Genomic DNA, 21,914 nt, shown 5'->3' with positions numbered 1-21,914 from the left:
GTGTGTGTGCTTAGCCACAGTCCTCTCTATTCCCTTCCCATTGTCCCTCAGGCAATGTCAGGGAGAAAAAAGAGTGGGTTCTTCTCAGAACTGTGACCAGGAATTGGGCTGATGGGATGGGGATAATTCCTCATGACATGGTTTTTATTTCAGACATGGTACAGAATGTTGTTTCTGGTTACAAGAATAAGCAAAAGTGATCTAAGAGAGTGGGGTCACTGCAAGGGGTTCTGTGGGGGAACTTCTGAAGGTAGAAGGTGGGTGGGAGGCATAACTAAAAGGCATAACCTCAGACACTCCCATGCTTTAGGTGTTCTCACTATTTCTCTTTCCTCCCGGAGTGGTGTCCTCTGGGTGGCACTCTGGCAGCCTCCCTGTAGTAACCGCAGCCCTGAAGGGTTTACTGAGGACCTGCCCTGAGAAGCAGGAAGTTGGCACAGAGTTGGGTGGTCCCAGCCCCTATGTTAATGTTCTATACTCCATGTAGACAAGTGATGGCTTCACAGCTCTCCACCAGTGAAGACAAACCTGGCTCATTCCATCTGAACATCATTTCCTGAGCCTAGCCTGCACTTCAAGCCCTAGACCATGCATGCCGTGAGTCAGGTGGGATGGATGACTAGTGTCAGATGACAACAGATAGTTGGATTAAACTAGAGAACATCTTGACCAAGTCCACACTGTATGTTTGACCTCCTGGCCTCATACCCCTGCCAGAAACCACCTGTATCTCCAGCCACCTCAGCTGGTCAGGAGTTCATGGGCAGGTAGTACTAGGAGAAAGGGCTGAGAACTATAAATGTATAGCCTTGGGTCATACTTCCCTCATGGACCTGGAGACATGGATACAAAGTTCTGTTTGAGAGGAAGTTGGTGCTTTTGCTATTTACAGAAGTGGGGTGGCAACACTGGGTCCCATGATATGTGACCCAGGAAGGGTGATAGAACCTATGAACCCCTTCTCACGAGAAAAATCAAACCTTATAAAATTACAATTGTATTGAATACAATTAGAAAACTTCTCTAATGTACAGAATAGTAACAGATGTGGTTCTTTATGAATGCATCAGTCACCAGGCCCTTGCAGGGGACTGATAAGGACATAATCTGAAAGTACTTGATGAGGGCAAATAATATATCTGCAGATGTCACATGATGGGAAAACCTCAATAATTTCTAAGGGTTGGTGGTTTTTCTGTGGTTTGTGGACTCCATTTTTGGGAAGAAAAACTACATTTCAGTTACAGGATAGGGAAAGAAAGATGCAATGTTTTTTCCTATCCACGCATGAGAGGACCCTGTATAGCACCTCTCAGACCCATAGTCTAACCCCCTGGGAGCTTTTGGGTGTCTGTTCATCTGTCATATGTCTGGTGGGTTGAGATGGCAGAGGGAAAAACATGGAATGCACTTGTCTTATGATTTGGCTCTCAGACGTTCATATCCACATTGACATACATACAACATTTAAACAAGTCCACAGGCCCATTGTCTCTTGTTCTTTCAAATTCAAACAATACCTGCACATTTTTGTTTTCACATTTCTGATGTGGACAGAGGCAAAGTCCATTGTGTTTACACAGTGATGGTCATTTCACACTCTCCTTAAGCCTTCACTTCCACCCTGCAAAGCAGGCATCACTATTTCCCTGCAGAGCAGGAAACTGAGGCTCTGAATAGTGAAACCTTGTGCCCAGGTTCACACAACACTTGGCCACAGAGCTGGGAAATGCCTTGCTTCAAAACCTGTTGTCATTGTGTTAAGCCAGCCTCTCTGCAAAATAGCCCTTTTCATCTCTTTAAAGAAAGAAACACATAACATTTTAATCTTTCATCTTGAGGTTGTGACATAGGCCGAGCAGGAGAACTTGGATTGAAGTTGAAGGTGATTCTTGGACAGGCTTCATTTATATGTTTTTGTCTCTGAGACAAAGTAGCTCATGGTTACTTATAGAAAATGAGACCTGGAATTCAGAGTGTGAAATTAGGTTTTGTCATTTCCTGAAAACCTGTTTTCAGGAAGGAAATGGTGGGTGACCTCCAACTGCTCCCTAGTCTTTAAATAGTGATCTTGCAGGCTTTTCCTCAGGCTCCTAGGAGGATAAATTTGAAGGTAGGTGGAATGTGGGGCAGGGAATTTGGATTTCCTTCCTAAATTGGCAAAATTCAAATGGGCTTTTGGAAAGGAGCATTGATGATGTAAGGTTAGAAAGAATGACAGGATCTGAAAATCCTGGCTCTGCCATTTTGGTAGAGAATCAAGGTGTCTTGGGCCTGGCAAGTAACAAATATAGTTGGATATGGCTCTTTGTAGGAAGGTGACTTTGGAATCAAGAAATGAGGGACCTTGGTTAAGGGGGTATTTGCCTCAGAATATGGCAGGCTCAGAATTTTCTAGCACATGGAGAGCTGCTATCTGTGACTTCTGCATCTTGGCCAAATCCTCCTATTTCAGCTTTAGAAAGAGCTCCAATATCTTCCACATCCATGCAAAAAAAAGAAATCCTCTATGTGAATTATTTCTAGGGAAGGGAGGCCCTTTGATAACAAAGACATCTTTTTCATCTTTGCATTCCAACAGGAGGCATATCTGTCATAAAACCAGGGTTTGACAAATTCTCACTTGCCAAATGAAGGAGTGGATAAATGAATGGGCAACTCTATCCAGGTCTTGGGTTGCTAGACAAGAGACCCGGGCTCCATGGTCCTGACATTTCTCCTCTCACTTAAGCCTTTTGCAGGGCTACCATGTCTACATATTCAGCCCTGAAGAGTCTCCTTACCACCTGTGTCCTTGCTGCCTTGGTTTCTAGCATTGTGGGTAAGAATGAAAAAAATGGCCTCTTTCTCCCCAAAACTGGAAGAGTAAGGTAGACAATACAGAAAATAAACCAACTTGGGAGAGACAAGGTCCGGTTTCTCGAGTAGTGATGAGCTCTGCAAGGTTGGGAACCCTGATTAAGCATCTAGAGCAATGGGCAGTTGAAAGGGACTGAGCCTGAGCACTAAGGGGCAAGATGTGGCCATCAGGGAGGGACTATGGGCCAAGTGGGCCCATTAGGTCCCACATGGTATCATGGGTAACATGGGTATCGTGGGTAACATGGTATCTTGGCTCTCAGATATGTTTGGCTATTGGAAGCATAAACTATGATTCCTGACAGTTTTCATTCCTGAATTACTTTCTAAACAAATTTTATATCCATTTCACAGAGAGTTATAAATGTACAAGCTGCTCTCTTAATGCATGTAGTGCTGACATGGAGACGACTTGTGAAGCCTCTCAAAGCTGCTTCAGATACAAGCAAGAATTAAGGACAAAAGGTATGCTGTGCCAGGCCCCTCCCCATGCTGCTAGTCATGTGAGACAGAGAAGGTGCTTAGAGTGAGGGAGGTTGCTGCTTTTAGCAACTTGATGGAGTTCCTCACTTCCCTCTGCACCTTCTATTTTACCCTGCTTCCTAATGTAGCATTCTACCCCTATGGGGCTGGCATTATGGGGTGGTGGGAAGTGGGAGGGTGGGAGACTCTGGGAAAAAGTCTGGGCAATCACTGTTCTTCATCAGCCCCACTGAAATATGACATTCCCATTGTAACAAATGCTTGCAAACCATCCTTCCATTGGTTTATACCATGGACCAATGCAGAAGGACTCTTGAAGAAGGGGAAAGACTAAAGGCAAAAGGATTTGAGGCAAGAATCCAATACTGGCCGCCCATTTAGGCATCACTCTGTATGGTTCAAAGGGGAAATTCCTTCTGGGGTTTGGTTCTGTGCAGGGGAACTCCTACAATATGTTGAAGAGAAAGGTTGTTCTTCAAGCAATTGTGTCCCAAGGATGTTCTCAGCAACACTGGGGGATAATCAAACATTTGTGTACAATCACCAATGCTGCCAAGATGAGCTCTGTAACCAAGGGAACTTCCAAGGTGAGTGCCAACACATCTCTGCTCTCCCTCCCCTCCTATTTTTTATCCCAATCCATTTCCTTAAGTCTCTGCCTTCTAAGTTCCTTCCTACGACCTGTCTCTGCTTCTGAGCTGCTTCCTACTGGTTTGGCTCAAGACCTGGACAGAGTTGCCCATTCATTTACCCACTCATTCATTTGGCAAGTGAGAATCAATGAGCGAAATCCCACCACAAGAAGGAAAGGCACAAGCCCTTCCTTAACATGGAAGACTGAATGACAACTGGGTGGCTGGGATGTGTCCTGGATTTACTGAGTCTGTAGGTTTAAATTATTTGCTTTTCCATTCCACTTGAAAAGTAGTTTGTTCTTGGCTATTTAATTCCTCACTCCCTTAACAGTATTTTTTAATTGAAGTATACATTAATATACAGTGTTATATTAGTTTCAGGTATACAACATAATGGTTCAACAATTCTATACTTCGCTCAGTGCTCATAGTATAAGTGTATCCTTAATTCTTGTTACTTATTTCACCCATCCCACCTATTTTCTCACAACCATTAGTTTATTCTATTTGTCTTTTTGTTTTTTTGTTTGTTTGTCTCTACTTTTACCTTTGTTTATTTGTTTTGTTTCTTAAATCCTACATGAGTGAAATTATATGGCATTTGTCTTTCTCTGACTTATTTCGCTGAGCATTTACTCTCTAGGTACCCATTCAGGTTTTTCCAAATGTAAAGATCTCATTATTTTTTATGGCTTAGTAATATCCCCGTGTGTGTGTGTATGTGTGTGTGTGTGCGTGTGTGTATTACATTTTCTTTATCCGTTCATCAGTCCATGGACACTTGGGTTTCTTCCATTTCTTGACTATTGTAAATAAAGCTACAGTAAGCATAAGGGGGCATATATCTTTTCAAATTAGTGTTTTTATTTCCTTTGGGTAAATATCCAGTAATGAAATTACTACATCATATGGTAATTCCATTTTTAATTTTTTGAGGAGCCTCCATACTGTTTTCCATAGTGGCTGCACCAATTTAGATTCCCACTAACAGTGCATGAAGATGCCTTTTTCTCTGCATCCTCACCTATACTCGTTATTTATTTATTTATTTATTTATTTTTAGCCATTCTGACAGGTATAAATCTCATTATGGTTTTAATTTGCATTTTCCTGATGTTAGCAATGTTGAGCATCTTTTTATGTGTCTGTTGGTCATCTGTATCTTTTCTGGAAAAATGTTTATTCAGGTCCCCTGCTCATTTTTTAATTGGATTATTTGTGGATTTTTTGGTATTGACTTGTATAAGTTTTTTATATATTTTGAATATAAACCCCTTATTGGATATATAATACGCAAATATCTTCACTCATTTAGTAGGTTGCTTGTTTATTTTGTTGATGCTTTTCTTTGTTGTGCAAAAGCTTTTAATTTTGGTGAGGTCCCACGTTTATTTTTGCTTTTGTTTCCTTTGCTCCGGAGACATATATAGAAAATGTTTCTATAGCTGATGTCAAAGAAATTATTTCCTATGTTTGCTCATGGACTGGAAGAAACCAATATTGTTAAAATGTCCATACTACCCAAAGCAATCTACAGATATGCAATCCCTATAAAAACACAACATCTTTCACAGAACTAGAGCAAATAATACTAAGATTTGTACCATAAAAGACTCTGAGTAGCCAAAGCAATCTTGAGAAGAAATAAAGCTGAAAATATCATAATCCCAGATTTCAAGATACACTACAAAGCTGCAGTGATCAAAACAGTATGGTACTGGAAAAACAAAACAAAGCAAACAAACAGAAAAAAAAACCTAAAAAACAAAACAAAACAAAAATCCCAGACACATAGATCAATGGAACAGAATAGACAGCCGAGAAATAAGCCCACACTTATGTGGTCAATTAATCTATGACAAAGAAGGCAAGAATTTACAATGGGGAAAAAAGCAGTCTCTCAAAAAAAAATGTGCTGGGAAAACTGGACAGCTGCATGCAAAAGAATGAAACTGGATCACTCTTTTATACCATACAGAAAAATAAACTAAAAATATATTAAAGTCTTAAATGTGAAATCTGAAACCATATAATTCTTCAATAGTAGTTTTTAAATCACAAATTATCTTCTATTATGTAAGCATTTTTTTCTTCAGCCAGGGCAGAGAGGGCCATCTCATGAAAGAAGCAGATAAACCAGATTTCTGTAAGATTATTTTTGGCTATATATTCCCACTTAATACTTCCCCCCACCCCTGCACCCTCCATGGTATCCTAATTTTAAATCATTTTGATTTTGGGTAGAGGAATCCTGGAATAACCATGATCTTGGATGGGTGGTAATAATGCTCTCAGCTCCTTTTTTCCTGTCCTTAAAATGAAAATTTTCTTTCTTCATTTAGTGCCTCAGAAGTCCTCAAAACCCAATGGAATTAAATGTCCTGCCTGCTACAATGTGCATGACATTTCCTGTGACCCAGTTCTTCTTACCTGCACTGGTACAGAGACAAAGTGTGTGGAAGTTATTGGCATAGGTATGGATATATCCTCAGGGTTTTTGGTGTTAATTTTATCAAAGGGTATAGCTGTATTAGCTATCTATTGCTGCATCATTAGTCCAAAACTTGGCAGTTTAAAATAATTAATATGTATTATTTCATTGTGTCTGTGGGTCGGGAATCTGGGAGTGGCTTAGCTGAGTGGTTCTGACTGAGTCTCTCATGAAGTTGTAATCTAGACATCAGCAGGGCCTGTGGTCATTTGGACAGAAGACCTGCTCCAGGACAGAAGATCCTCTCTTGGAAGATCACCCATGTGGTTGTCAGGCTTGGTTCCTGTTGACATGGGTCTCTCTCTGGGCTGCCTGGATGTCCTCATGTATCAGCTAGCTTTCCCCAGAACAAGTGATGACAGAGAGAGGGAGAAGGGGAGGAGAGGGAAGGAGGAAGGAGATACTGCAGTTTTAAAGTAATCTAATCTCAGAAGTGACATTTCTTCACTTCTGTCATATCGTCTTGGTTGCATAGATCAACTTTGGTACAAGGGAGAAGACTACACAAGGATATGGATACTAGGAGGTGGGAGCTATTTCAGGACATCCTAGAGACTGACCACCATGTACAGCAAAGGCTGATACAGGATCAAGTACTGGCTATCCCTACAAGGTTTAGAGGGAGCTATCTGTCAGGAGAAGAGAGAAGAGGGGAAGAAAGCACAGGAGAGGGGAGGAGAAGAGTACACAACTTCTTCCTATACCAGAATTTGAGACTTGGGAACATGTCATATCATGATCTGCTGGAATGGACATTGAGCCATTGGCTATGAAGAGGATGGCCCCTCAGTTCTGGTTTTCATCATCACTACCATTATTGCTATTACCAAAACTCCATGATTAAGCACTTAATTTTTGAATTATGTGATTCTGAAATCTGCAGAAGGTTTTGCCATTTTCCTGAGTAGGAGGAAAGTATATATTCGTAATAAGAAGGACATGTACTATTCAGATAGAAATTGGGAAATTAACCTAGTATTGGACCATGCAGAAAGGGTATTGTCACTTCTTTACTGATCATGTAAAAGGTTTCATGAAATTAGTGGCATTTTAAGAGCTTATTAAATGGTGGGAGAGAGAGTATGGTGAGAATGGAAGTAGGTTATGCTTTTTTTGAGAAGACTTTGAGATAGAGCCTGGGACTATCACATGAAGGGGCCCTTGCATAGGTGAAGTGGAGACGAGTAAGGAAAATGGGATGTCATGAAGGATACAGGGTAACAATGGGGCTGTTGAAAGTGAGGCAGTCTCTCTACTCCAACTTGTCAAGGAAAGCACAGACAAGTGATGAGGTTCCACAGTGATAACAACTATTGAACTCATAGCCTTGGGGAAAAGGGATCTTATCTCAAAAGGGATCTGTATTGCTTCCCTCTGTTTTCCCCCAGGAAACAAAAGTAAGGAAAATAAATGGTACCACAGGGACTTCTTAGCTGAATACATGAGTTCTGATCTCAGCCTTCTTCCTTTATTCCAGCCATCTCTTCCCTAGTCAGGACACAGGGGCTCCAGTCTCAGCCATGCATCTGAGACAGGTGGGGACCCTTTGGGATCCCTCTTAAATTGAGGAGATACTGGAGGCAGAGGGAAATAGGCTTGGTCCCTGGACAGAGATGGAACTGTGGTTGTTGCTTCTTTCACAAAAGACAAAAGGGGATTCTGGGGCATCCTGAGCATCCTTTTCTTCTCCAAGAGAGGCAGATAGGATAGGATGTAGTTGAAAAGGGGAGACAAGATGAGAGAAAAGACTAACTGCTGGATTTTTCTTTTGGCAGATAACCCTATATTTTTGATTTTTGCCATGGGTTGTGCTACTGAAACTGCCTGCAACTTGAAGAATATAAGTATATTGAATAACATAAAAATCCGTACCTACTGTGTAGAACAAAGTGCTGGAGACCCCCGCTGATGTTCATCACCTCATCAATCTTGAATAATCCCTTCTTGTTCCAAGTCTTGCTTTGAAGTTTCCAGTGTTACCAAGCTCATAATCCTACAAACCTGAAAAGGTTGGAGTCCTCAGATGACTCCCCTCCCCAGCATTCCCAAGACAATGCAGAATTAAATTGTTGATAACTTCCTTAAGTATGTGTGTAATCATTCGTTAGTACTTTAGGTTAAAAAAATCTTATTCATTCCTCTAATGGGTTCTTTCTTCACCCCAAGTAGCAAGTAAGGAAATTGAGACAGAATTTCTAAGAATTGTTGTAATCTCATCTTTGTCACTCAACCATACCTTCACACTTGCTCCAGAACACACCTTTTTCCTAATATTCTCAGTTTCCACTGTTGACCCTTAATTGCCCACTGCTAAGGAAAATGCTTTCAAATGAACAATTCGGGCTCAGAAAGTTCCTTTCCCACAGCTTGTAAAATCCCAAGTATAATGGACTCTCTCTTACCTGGGAAACACAACATGTACTCAGGGTGAATGTGTCTGGGATGAAGGATACAGACAGATGTGATCTGTGAAGTTCATTCTAAATGCCAAGGAAGAGGTAGGCATGTGTACCAGGAGTCCAGAGGGCTGTGTCCTCACAATTCATGGGTGGTCACAGCCATACTGCATGTAATGCCAGGAAGAGCCATTACAGGATCCAAACTGTATGATGTCTTTGTGGTGCTGAACACAACTGAGAGACCTGGTAGCCTGCTCAGATGTATCTCTTGATTCTCCAAATTCAGTTTCCTACAGGGTGCAGTAAGTTACGTAAAAGAAAAGAATGCCCCACATACATCTTGGTGGCTCAGTCGGTTAAAAGTCTGGCTCTTGATTTTGGCTCATGGTTTGTGAGATGGAGTCCCATGTTGGGCTCCACACTGTCAGAGCAAAACCTGCTTGGAATTCTTTCTCTCTCCCTCTCTCTCTCTGCCCTTCTCCAGCTCATGTTCTCTTTCTCTCAAAATGAATAAACTTAAAAAAAAAAAAAGCCCCACATGTAGTGATTACCTCTGGGAAGCAATCTGTTGTCTGCATGATGCTGCAGCCCAGAACTCTATAAGGCTGTCTGCGCATGAAATCTATATTGATGGATTGTGGCCTTGACTTCTCCTTGGGATTCTCTCCAGGGAGTAAGGTACAGGCTCTTGAATCCTACTTCCACTTTCTCTTTCCTAGGCTTTTGAGAACACAGGGAATAGGGTTTATCTGCCCAAGACTCCCTATCCTCATATTTCATGTGCATTCCCACTGTGTGCTCAGCACAGTGATATAAACACAGGGCCCTCCCTCAGGGATAAGGAGCTAATCCATAGAGAACAATGACAGGGTTGCATGTAACTGCATGGGATTCTAAGCACAAATAATTAAAGAAAGCTTAGGGAAGAAAAAGGAGGTAGAGTCAATGCTGGTATATAAATATGGTAAACTGAGGCAAGTTTTGAGGAAGGAATGTGTATGCAAGTCAAGTCCCCATTTGGGAAATGGTAGGCTAGAAAATGGTTCAGCAGCAAAATACCAGAGAGGCAGTATATTAAGATAGAACTTGCACAAGAGACCTTTTATAAGGAAACTCTTGATGTAATAATGGGGAACTCTGTACTGATTCAACTCCTGAAGAGGTCATAGCAGCTCTAGTGGGCCAGTGTTACTGTTATCACCACATACAATTTATTGAGAAAAAGTGGCAACAGGATGGGAACTCCAACCCAAATGGTCAATTTGTAGACTGTGCCTTATTCTCTGTGCTGTAGTGCCTCTCAACTGATCACCATATCCTAGAAACAGTCAGCTTGGGCTGCCATAACAAACTAACACAAACATGGTGGCTTAAACAACACCAAAAAATATATTTTTTCACAGTTCTAGAAGCTAGAAGTCTGAAACCAAGGTGCCATCAGGGGTGTTTTATTCTGAGGCGTCTCTCTTTGGGTGTCTTTTCATTGTGTCTTCACAATGTATGTGTCTGCAACAGATTGGATGTTTGTGCACCATATTCCCAAATTCATATCTGAATTCTAACATCAAAGTAATCGTATTAGGAGGTAGCATTAGTGCCCTTATAAAAGAGGCTCCAGAGAGTTCCCTCATCCCTCCTACTATGTGAAGACACAGCAAGATGGCTGTCTATGAACCTGAAAGAGAATCCTCACCAGACATTGAATCATCTGGTCCTTTGGTCTCGGACTTCAAGGCTCCAGAACTGTAGGAAATAAATATTTGTTGTTCATAAGCTACCATGTATGTGTTATTTTGTTATAGCAGTTCAGACAGACTAAGATAGTATCTGTGTCTTAATCTTCTCTTATGAGGGTACTGGTCCACTTTGACTGATTAGGGCCCACCCTAGTGACCTCATCCAAATAGTCTCTGTCTCCAAATACAGCAACATTCTGAGGTACTAGAGGTCAGGACTTCAACATATGAATTTTGGTGGGGGACACAATTCAACCCATAACAAAGGGTTATAGAGTAAATGATTCTATGTATCAAGAAATGCTCTTCAGCTATGGTTCCAGTTGAAAGTGGTTGGCATAGTGTCAGTACACAGTATATGCTTAATAGATACGACCTATTATTCTTTTTCTTCTCTGCATCCTTCTCATCTCTACCCACTATCTTCCCATTTCTTTTTTCCCATATTTTCTTTTCATTTTTCAATTAATTATTTCCCAGTATTGCTAATATTTCCATGTACTTCTTTCTCTAAGAATAATAAGCAATATAACCAATTATCATGTCTCCAAGAGAGCACTGCAGTTATAAGTGAGGCAGTCAATCGATCACCATATTCTAGGGGTAAGAATATGGGGCTAGAGAGCAGTCTCTGAATTCCAGGAGGAAGCCCCTGTGAGGTCAGGGCCTCCTGAAAGAACAGACTTGTCCTTTGCTTCATGATAGAAAATGGGGAGAAGAGTTAAGATGGTGGAGTAGTATAAGGACCCTAGGCTTGCCTCATTCCTTGAACACAGCTAGATAAATATCAAATCATTTTGAATACCCAACAAGTTGATCTGAAGACTGACAAAAAAAACTGCCAGGTAGAAGGTAAAAGGTGCAGAGATAAGGACTGGGGAGAAATGGATTGTGGGTGCTGTGGAGGGGAAGGAGCCCTGGTCATGAAGAGGGACAAGAGAGAGGGGCCCGGGGAGAAGTGCCCAGGGGATCATACAAGGAAAACACTTTCCCAAAACCACTGACTGGGAAAATGAGAGGGGCTGGTTTTTCTGAGTTTTACAATCAGAAGGTTCTAAGACTGGAGTTTTAGAGGTCTTTGGCATGGCTGGTGGGGATTCCTGAGAGTGCTCCTGTGGAGAGGAGTGCAAAAGACAACTCCAGAAGTGCAGGTGGCACGATCTGAGGATTACCTGACATATACTGGGAAAGATGGTTCCAACTTCTTATAAGAGCACATCTGGGAGAAGTGGCATTACCTCTCCTTGGACAAAAGACTTGGAGGGTACCATTTTCCTCCCCCACCTCCCAGCATAGGCACAGAAACACCAGTTGAGGGCAGCTAATCTGGACACTGACTCTTTGCTGCACTTTACTCCAAACTCCATGTCCCTGCAATTTGGTGCAAATGCCATTCTGAGGCAAATATGCATCAGTCCCAGTACAGCAAGACACTCCCCCAGAGGACCACTGTAGGTACTACCATGCCAGGTCCCTAAAGTTTGGAGTTTTAAAACTCAGACAGCCTGCCTGGGAGAGACCCTAAGGTGCACTGTGCTACCCAGAGGCCCAGACACAGACAGGGTGAAGGCAATGATGTGAAGGATGCCTAAGACACATGAGAGGAGATTGCTCAATCTTCTGTGAGGATTTTCCAGACAGCAACAAGCATTAAATCCCCTCTCCAGGGATGAGAGAGGGGGCTGACATCAATTCTTTCCCCCATCCCTCATATTAAACTAACTTCAGTAATCAGCACAATGCCAACAGTGGCATCAAACTCTGCTCCCCTGTGCTCTGCAGGGGCTGCATTTCTTGATTGTGACTGAGAAGCAGGGCAGAGGGCCCATACACCAGAAGACAAGCACAAACTCCCAGTATGCACAAAGTGTACTAACCACGGAGTGCTGCAAAGCTTCAGCTCCTGTGAAAACAGCATCACATCTCTTTTAAGAAGCAGACCAAAGCACACCTAGTTAAAACTTGACACATTCTGGCCAAGGTTCAACACTTCCCACTGCAGAGAAGGAGAAACTCTGCAGATTACTGACCTGAGGAAAAGAGCAACTAAAACACAGCAGCACATACTGTGCACATACCATACAACAGAGACACTTCCTGAAGTACCAGGCCCTGGAACTTATATGACCTCTTCCTTATAAAGCAATTACTCTCAGGAGGAGGAAACACCACAGGCTTTCCTAACACACAGAAGAAGACAGAGACCTAGATAAAATGCTGACAGAGGAATTCACTCCAAAAGAAAGAACAAGAAAAGGTCATGGCCAGGGGTCTAATAAAAACATTAAAGTAGTACACCTGGCCCAGAATTTAAAACAACAATCATAAGGATACTAGCTGCACTTGAGAAAAGCATAGAAGACACCAGAGTGTCGCTTACTGCAGAAATAAAAGATTGAAAAACTACTCAGGCCAAAATGAAAATGTAAGAACTGAGATTCTAAAATGACTACCTGTAATGACCACTAGTATGGAATAAGCAGAGAAATGCATAAATAACATAGAAGATAAAATTATGGAAAAGAATGAAGATGAAAAGAAGAGAGAAAGAAAAATATTTGATTACAAATGTAGACTTAGGGAACTCAGCAACTCCATAAGGCATAATAACAGTTGTATCACAGTAGTCCCAGAAAAGAAGAGAGGTAAAAGAGGGCAGAAGGTTTATTTGAGCAAATGATAGCTGAAATATTCCCTAATCTAGGGAAAGAAACAGACATCCAAATCTAAGAGGCACAGAGAACTCTCAACAAAATCAACAAAAGCAGGCAAACGGCAAGACATACTGTAGTTACCTTGTAAAATATAGAGATAAGGAAAAAAATCCTAAATGCTACAAAAGAACTCCCTAACGTATAAGGGGAGACAAATAAGGTTAGCACCAGATCAAGCCATGGGAATTAGGCAGTCCAGAAAAGAGTGACATAATACATTCAATGTGCTGAATGGGAAAAAAAAAAATGCAGCCAAGAATAATCTATCTGGTTAAGCTGTCATCAGAATAGAAGAAAGATAGTTTCCCAGACAACCAAAAACTAAAGCAGTTCATGACCACTAAACCAGTCTTTCAGGAAATAATAAAGAGAAATATTTGAGTGGGAAAGACCAAAGCAACAAAGACTAGAAAGGAACAGAAAAATCTTCAGAAATAATGTCAAAACAAGTAATAAAATGGCACTAAATTTGTATCTATGAGTACTTACTATGAATGTAAATAGATTAATGCTCCAATAAAACACATAGAATTGGGACACCTGGGTGGCTCAGTCGGTTAAGTGTCTGACTCTTGATTTTGGCTGAGGTCATGGTCTCATGGTCAAAGATAGAGCCCTACAATGACCTCTGTGATGGGTGTGGAGCCTGCTTAAGATTTGCTCTCTCCTCTCCCTCTGCCCCTTCCCCACTCATTCTCTCTCTCACTTCCTCAAAAACTAAAAGCACAAATAAACAAACCACCATAGGGTGTCAGAATGCATGAAAAAGATAAGACCAATCTATATGCTGCCTACAAGAGACTCATTTTAGATCTAAAGATACCTGTAGATTGAATTCAAATGAGGGTATTGAAAAATATTTATCATGCAAATGGTATCAAAAGAAAGCCAGAGTAGCCATACTTATATTAGACAAAACAGATTTTAAGACAAAAACTGTAACAAGAGATGAAAAAGGGCGCTACATCAGAATAAAGGGGTCTATCCATCAAGAAGATCTAAAAATAGTAAATAATTATGCCCCCAGCTTGAGAGAACCCAAATATCTAAAACAGTTAATAACAAACATAAAGGACCTCTCTGATAATAATACAGTAACAAAGGGGACTTTAACACCTCACACACATAAAGGGATAGATCATCTAAATAGAAAATCAGTAAGGAAACAATGACTTTGAATGACACACTGGACCAGATGGACCTAAGAGATATATTCAGAACATTTAATCCAAAATCAGCAGAATACACATATTTTTCAAGGGCACATGGGGCATTCCCCAGATTAGATCACATACTAGGGCACAAATCAGGACTCAACAAGTACAAGCAGAATGTCATACCACACATATTTTGAAACTTGAAGTCAATCACAGAAAAAAAATTGGGAAGACCACAAAACATGGAGGTTAAAGAATATCCAACTGAGGAATTAATGGGTCAACCAGGAAATTAAAGAAGAAATTAAAAAGTACATGGAAACAAACAAAAATGAAAACACAACAGTACAAAAACCCTGGGATGCAGCAAGTGTTCATAAGAGGGAAGTATATACCAATACAGGTCTACCTCAGGAAGAAAATGAAAAAAAAAAAAAAAAAAAAAAAAAGGAAAAAAGAAGACCAAAGCAACAAAGACTAGAAAGGACCAGACAACATCACCAGAAACAGCAACTCTACAGGTAACATAATGGAACTAAACACATGTCTTTCCATAATCATTCTAAATGTAAATGGACTAAATGCTCCAATCAGAAGACATAGGATATCAGAATGGATTAAAAAAAAAAATCCGTCTAAATTCTCCTTATAAGAGATGTATTTTAGATCTAAAGACGCCTACAGATTGAAAGTGAGGGAATGGAGAACCATCTATCATGCTAAAGGATGTCAACAGAAAGCCAGAGTAGTCATACTTATATCAGACAAACCATTTTTAAACAAATACTGTAAGAAGAGATGAAGAAGGGTATTATATCATAATTAAGGGGTCTATCCATCAAGGAGATGTAACAATTGTAAATATTTATGCCCTCAACTTGGAATAACCCAAATATATAAATCAACTAATATTAAACATAAAAAAAAAAACCCTCATTGATAACAATACGATAATAGTAGGGAATTTTAACACCCAATTTATATCAATGGACAGATCTTCTACAGTGAAAACCAACAAAGAAACAATGACTTTGGATGACACACCAGACCAGATATACTCAATGGATATATTCAGAACATTTCACCCTGAAACAGCAGAATACACATCCTTTTTGAGTGTACATGGAACTTTCTCCAGAATAGATCACATACAGGGTCACAAAACAGCTCTCAAGTACAAAAAGATTGAGATCAAACAATGCATATTTTCAGATCACAGCTCTATGAAACCTAAAGTCAACCACAAGAGAAAAATTTGTAAACCCCTCAAATACATGGAGGTTAAAGAACACCCAACTTAAATAATGAGTAGGTTAACCAGGAAATTAAAGAAGAAAAATAAAATACATGGAAGCAAATGAAAATGAAAATATGACAGTCCAAACCCTTGGGAATGCAGCAAAAGCAGTACTAAGAGGAAAGTATATTGCCTATCTCAAGGCCTATCTCAAGAAGAAAAGTCCCCAATACACAACCTAACCTGACATCTAAAAGAGCTAGAAAAGGGTCAGCAAATAAACCCTAAAACCATCAAAAGAAGGGAAATAATAAAGATTAGAGCAGCAATAAACAATACAGAAACAAACAAACAAAAAACAGTAAAACAGATGAATGAAACCAAGACCTGGTCGTTTGAAAGAATAAACAAAATTGAATAACCCCTAGCCAGACTTCTCAAAAGAAAAAGAGAAAGGACCCAAATAGATGAACTCACAAATGAAAGAGGAGATATCACAACCTGCACCACAGAAATAAAAAATTACAAAAGAATACTAAGATAAATTATATGCCAACAAACTGGACACTCTGGAAGAAATGGACAAATTCATAGAAACTCACAAGCCACCAAAACTGAAAAAGGAAGAAATAGAAAATTTGAAGAGATCCATAACTAGCAAAGAAATTTAATCAATAATCAAAAATCCCCCAACAAACAAGAGTCCTGGAAGCGAGATGGCTTCCCAAGGGAATTCTACCAATTAAGGAAGAGTTAACACCTATTCTTCTCAAACTGTTCCAAAAATAGAAATGGAAGGAAAGCTTCCAAATTCATTCTATGGAGCCAGTATTACCTTGATTCCAAAACCAGACAAAGACACCACAAAAAAGGAGAATTACAGGCCAATATTCCTGATGAAGATGAATGCAAAAATTCTCAATAAAACACAGGCAAATAGAATTCAATAGTACATCAAAAGAATTATTCACCTTGCTCAAATGGGATTTATTCCTTTCATGCAGAGCTGATTCATTATTTGCAAATCAATCAACATGATACACCACATTAATAAAAGAAAGGATAAGAACCATATGCTCTTGACAATAGATGCAGAAAAAGCATTTGACAAAATACAGCATACATTCTTGATAAAAATCTTCAACAAAGTAGGGATAGATGGAACATACCTCAACCTCATAAAAGCCATATAGGAAAGACCCACAGCTAACATCGTACTCAATGGGGAAACACTGGGAGCCTTTTCCCTAGTAAGGAACAAGACAAGGATATCTACTCTCACCCTTACTATTTAAGATAGTATTAGAAGTCTTAGGCTCAGTAATCAGACAACAAAAGTAATAAAGGGCATCCAAATTGGCAAGGAAGAAGTCAAACTTTCACTATTTTCAGATGACATGATACACTGTGTAGAAAACCTTAAAGAATCCACCACAAATTGCTAGAATATATGAATTTAGCAAAATCATAGGATATAAAATTAACATGAAATCTGTTGCATTTCTATACACCAATAATGAAGCAGCAGAAAAAGATACCAAGGAATCAATCCCATTTACAACTGCACCAAAAAACATAAGATATGTAGGAATAAACTTAACCAAAGAGGTAAAAGATCTGTATTCTGAAAATTACAGAAAAATTATGAAACATATTGAAGAGGTCACAAAGAAATGGAAAAGTATTCCATGCTCATGGTTTGGAAGAACAAACCTTGTTAAAATGTCTATACTACCCAAAGCAATCTACACATTTAATTCAATCCCTATAAAAATACCACCAGCATTCTTCACAGAGCTAGAATAAATAATCCTAAAATTTGTATGGAACCACAAAGGAAAACCAAAGCAATACTGAAAAAAAAAAAAAAAACAAAAAAAAAAAACAAAAAACTGGAGACAAAACATATCTGGATTTCTAGCTATATTACAAAGCTATAGTAATTAAGACAGTATGGTACTGGCACAAAAATAGAAACAGAATCAATCTGATTCTGGACCAATGGAACAGAATAGAAAACCCAGAGATGGACTCACAACTGTATGGTCATGTGGAAAATCAAATAGCTATGTCTTAGGTTAGGAGATTATAGGGAGTGCATTGCAAAGCAGAAAACTGCTTTCTGTCCTTGCTGAAAACAGCAGCCATGCTTCGCTTATCTAGTGAATGTGTATGTAGGGGGCACACACTTAACTTACCCAGTTAATGTATATCTAGGTGTTAGGTCTGCCTATACTCATAAATTCCTTAGGCCATGTTATTACATGGAATATTTTACCCTGTTGTAACTTGTTTTTCTGCACATTTTCTATACGTTCTTACTGATACATAGCCAACTGACATATTGCTCATTGTTTTCCTAAATGTATGCTCAACAAATGCAGGAGCTTTAGAGCAGCTCAGGGAGACTCCCTCTCACCTCTCTTGACTCGCATGGAATCTTGAGTAATCCTTTCTGCCATCCTTGGCTTTGCTGGACAAAGCCAAAAGCTGAACCCATATGGTCAACTCATCTGTGACAAAGCAGGAAAGAATATCCAATGGAAAAAAAAGAGAGTCTCTTCAACAAATGGCATTGGGAAAACTGGATGGTGATATGCAGAAGCATAAAATTGGACAACTTTATTACACCATACATACACAAAAATAAATTCAAAATGGATGAAAGACCTAAATGTGAGACAGAGATTTAAGAATTCACACACACAAAAAAAAGAATTAAGAAAACTAAAAGACAGCCTATGAACTGGGAGAAGATATCTGAAAAGGGCAGACCAGATAAGGGTTTGTATCCAAAATCTATGAAGAATTTATCAAACTCAACACCCAAAAACAAACAACTCAGTTGGGAAATGGGCAGAAGACATGAATAGAAACTTTTTCAAAGAAGACATCCAGATGGCAATAGACACAGGAAAAGATGCTCTACCTCACTCATCACCAGGAAAATACAAATCAAGACCACAATGAGGTGGCACGTCACGCCTGCCAGAATCGCTAAAATTAACAACAGAAGAAAACATAGATGTTGGAAAGGATGAGGACAAAGCAAACCCTCTTGCATTGCTGATGATATTGCAGACTGATGCACCCACTCTGGAGAACATGATGCAAGTTCCTCGAAAAAGTAAATATAGAACTGCCATACAATCCAGCAATTGCACTTAGGTATTTACCTAAAGGATAGAAAAATAAAGATTTGAAGGGATACATGCACCCCAATATTTATAGCAGCATTATCAACAATAGCCAGTCATGGAGAGAGCCCAAATGTCCATTGACTGATGATCAAGATGTGATATACATCAAGAAGATGTGATATATCTATCTATATCTATATCTATATCTATATCTATAATCTATATCTATTAGTATTCAGCCATCAAAAAGAATGAAATCCGTCCATTTGCAATGATCATTATCAAAGACAAATACCATATGATTTCATTCATATACGGAATTTAAGAAATAAAACAGATAAACATATGGGAAGGGGAAAAAGAGATAAAAGAGGGAAATAAACCACAGGAGACTCTTAACCATAGAGAAGAAACTGAGGGTTGATGGAGGGAAGTGGGTGGCAGAGTGGCTGAATGGGTGATGGGTATTAGAGAGCACTTAATATTTTCATGAGCACTGGGTATTGTATGTAAGTGATGACTCACTGAAATCTACTCCTGAAAACATTATTATACTGTATGTTAACTAATTAAAATTAAAATAGAAAAAAGAGTCAGAAGAGGAGAAGAAAATGACAGCTGAGTAGGAGGATCCTAGACTAGTCTCATCCCAGGAACTCAACTAGATCACTATCAAATCATCCTAAAACCCCAGAAATCTACCTGAGGACTGGCAAAACAGACTCCACAACTAAATGGAGACAAGTGGCCACATTGAGGAATGTGGAAATGATGGAGAACTCATCACAGCTGTTGCTGAGGGGAGTGAGCTGTGGTTTGAAGAAAGTGAGAAAGAAACACACAGGGGAATGCACAGGATAATGTTTTCCCAAAGCCATAGTCTTAGAATATGAGAGGGGTGAATTTCATGAGTTCTTACAACCAGTGGGGCTTAAAGCCTGGAGTATTAAAGGTCAGTGGGCTTGGCTGGGATAGAGTCCTGAGGCACTGTGCTGTTCCTAGAGAGAAGGCAGGCAACAACACAATGACAGCATGGAAACAGCAATCTGAAGAATGCCTGGGGAACACAATGGGGAGATTATTTGCTCTTCTCAGAGCGCATCTCTGAGAGGGAATTTTCAAGGAGACACCTCTCTAGGAACAAAACAGCTGGCTGGTACTATTTCCATCCCCCTGCTCCAGCATAGACACAGAGCTACCTGCAGGAAGCAGCCTTGTCCCCACATTGCCTAACACTCTTACAAAAAGCCCTGTAACTATGTGCTCTTGTAGGATTTCCCTTTTCAGTAAAGCTTGCCTTGGTCCCACTGTGGCAGACCCCTCTAACAGAAGACCTCCACAATCTCCTACCTATAACACATACCCTGACCAGAGAGTTCTGTCTCAGTTCTGGGTAGAAGTGGTATCAGGTTTCACTTCACAAGCCTACCAGAGCAATCTAGTTGAAAATGCATTCAGGGTAGGGAGCAAACACTGCCCACAGCAAATAAGGAGTAGCTTGAAGGACACAGCAGCCAAATTACAACATGAGCTTTTCTTCATAAGGTCATTATTTTCAGAAGAAGGACACATCAGTGGCTTTTCTAACACAAAGAAGAAGGCAGAGACTTAGACAAAATGCAAAACAGAGGAATTTATACCAAGTGAAGAACAAGATAATGCCAGGGCCAGAGCCAAGAGCAAAACAGATATAAGTAACATGCCTGATGGAGAATTTAAAGCAACAATCATAAGTATACTCACTGGGCTTGGGAAAAGAATAGAAGGCATCAGTGACACCCTTACCATAGAGATAAAAGAGTTAAAAGAGAATTAATCAGAGATGAAGTGTGCAATAAATAAGATTGGAAACAGGCTTGATATAATGAATAGCAAACGTAAAGAAGCAGAGGAAATAATTACTGACATAAGACAAAGTAATGGAAAATTATTCAGTTGAATAAAAAAGAGAAAGGTTTGAGCAACACGAGAATGGACTTAGGAAACTCAATGACTCTGTCAGATGTAATAACATTCCTATGATAGGAGTCCAAAAATAGAAGACAGAGAAAAGGGGGCAGAAATTTTATTTGAATAAAAGGTGAAACATTTTTCTAATCTGGAGGGGGAAACACACATCCAGATTCGGTACACACAGAGAACCCTCATAAAAATCATAAAAGCAGGTCAACGCCAAAACATATTGTAATTAAATTTGCAAAATATACCAATAAAATATACCAATAAAATATATACCAATAAAAAAATCTTAAGAGCAGCAAGACAAAAGAAGTCATTAACTGCTCCCGCAGGTCCAGGGGTTCCCGAAGGAAGAACGGCATCTGTGAAAATAAAACCAAAATAAAAAACTGGGAAATAAAAAACTAAAATAAAAAACTAAAACTAAAATAAAAATGGACACAGACAACAGCAGAGTGTTGAACTGGCCGATTTATTGCAGTAAACATGGCATTATATATACTAGTGATTTCCTTGTAGCATACGTCAACTATGTTTTTCTAACATTACCTAATTTTGAAAATGTTCCTATGTATAGACAACCTTTAAGAAATAACATGGTGATTTTCCCCTAACTTTCCCACATACCCTTTGATTATAAATTAATTTCTTACATTATTCCATTATGCATCTGCGTTTATCTATAATCTACAAAGCATTTGCTTTGCTGTTCTCGTGAAAGGCCCTCCATTTCTCAACACCTCAAGTAGAACAGTTACAGGGACATGACCTCCTAACCACATGAGGCCAGAAGAACAATGTGTTTGCCATGGTCCGAGGTGCCAGAAAGGGGCTGAAAAAGCCTTAGAAACCTAGGCCTCATACATTCTCAGAGAGACAATGCACCTAGGAACCAATGAACCATTCTGTAGCTTAACCGACTAGGTTCAGTCATCATCTGGAATGCCTCCAGGGGCCAGGTGGGCCTAGGGGTTGAAGTCATCTGTGCCCAGAGGTACACTCCTTAGTTGCCAGAGTGGGGCTTTCAAATCCATATGTCTCTCCTTTATTGGCCTCCTTTGCTGACAAATGTATGAGGCTATCCTTCCTATAAGTAGAGGAGTC

General features: G+C 39.8%; 1 protein-coding gene across 1 annotated transcript; it reads left to right on the top strand.

Moving 5' to 3' along the window:
- The first annotated feature begins 2,734 nt into the window (after window positions 1-2,734).
- Window positions 2,735-8,522, top strand: LOC122199744 (protein RoBo-1-like). The gene is made up of 5 exons (XM_042905057.1): window positions 2,735-2,821; window positions 3,214-3,324; window positions 3,780-3,929; window positions 6,320-6,451; window positions 8,244-8,522. The coding sequence occupies exons 1-5, from the start codon at window positions 2,749-2,751 to the stop codon at window positions 8,375-8,377; spliced, it is 600 nt and encodes a 199-aa protein (XP_042760991.1). The 5' UTR covers window positions 2,735-2,748; the 3' UTR covers window positions 8,378-8,522.
- The last annotated feature ends 13,392 nt before the right edge of the window (window positions 8,523-21,914 follow it).

The sequence above is a fragment of the Panthera leo genome, chromosome A1 (assembly GCF_018350215.1).
Source record: "Panthera leo isolate Ple1 chromosome A1, P.leo_Ple1_pat1.1, whole genome shotgun sequence".
NCBI classification, from domain to species: Eukaryota; Metazoa; Chordata; class Mammalia; order Carnivora; family Felidae; genus Panthera; species Panthera leo.
The sequence above is the reverse complement of the archived record's forward strand: the minus strand, read 5'-3'. Positions and strand labels throughout refer to the sequence as shown.

Bases quoted from the DNA above. Each gene is read 5' to 3' on its own strand.
- LOC122199744 (XM_042905057.1), top strand. From the start codon at position 2,749: ATGTCTACATATTCAGCCCTGAAGAGTCTCCTTACCACCTGTGTCCTT. The intron at 3,930-6,319 runs GTGAGTGCCAAC...TTCTTCATTTAG, and splicing joins TAACCAAGGGAACTTCCAAG to TGCCTCAGAAGTCCTCAAAA. The intron at 6,452-8,243 runs GTATGGATATAT...TTCTTTTGGCAG, and splicing joins TGTGGAAGTTATTGGCATAG to ATAACCCTATATTTTTGATT.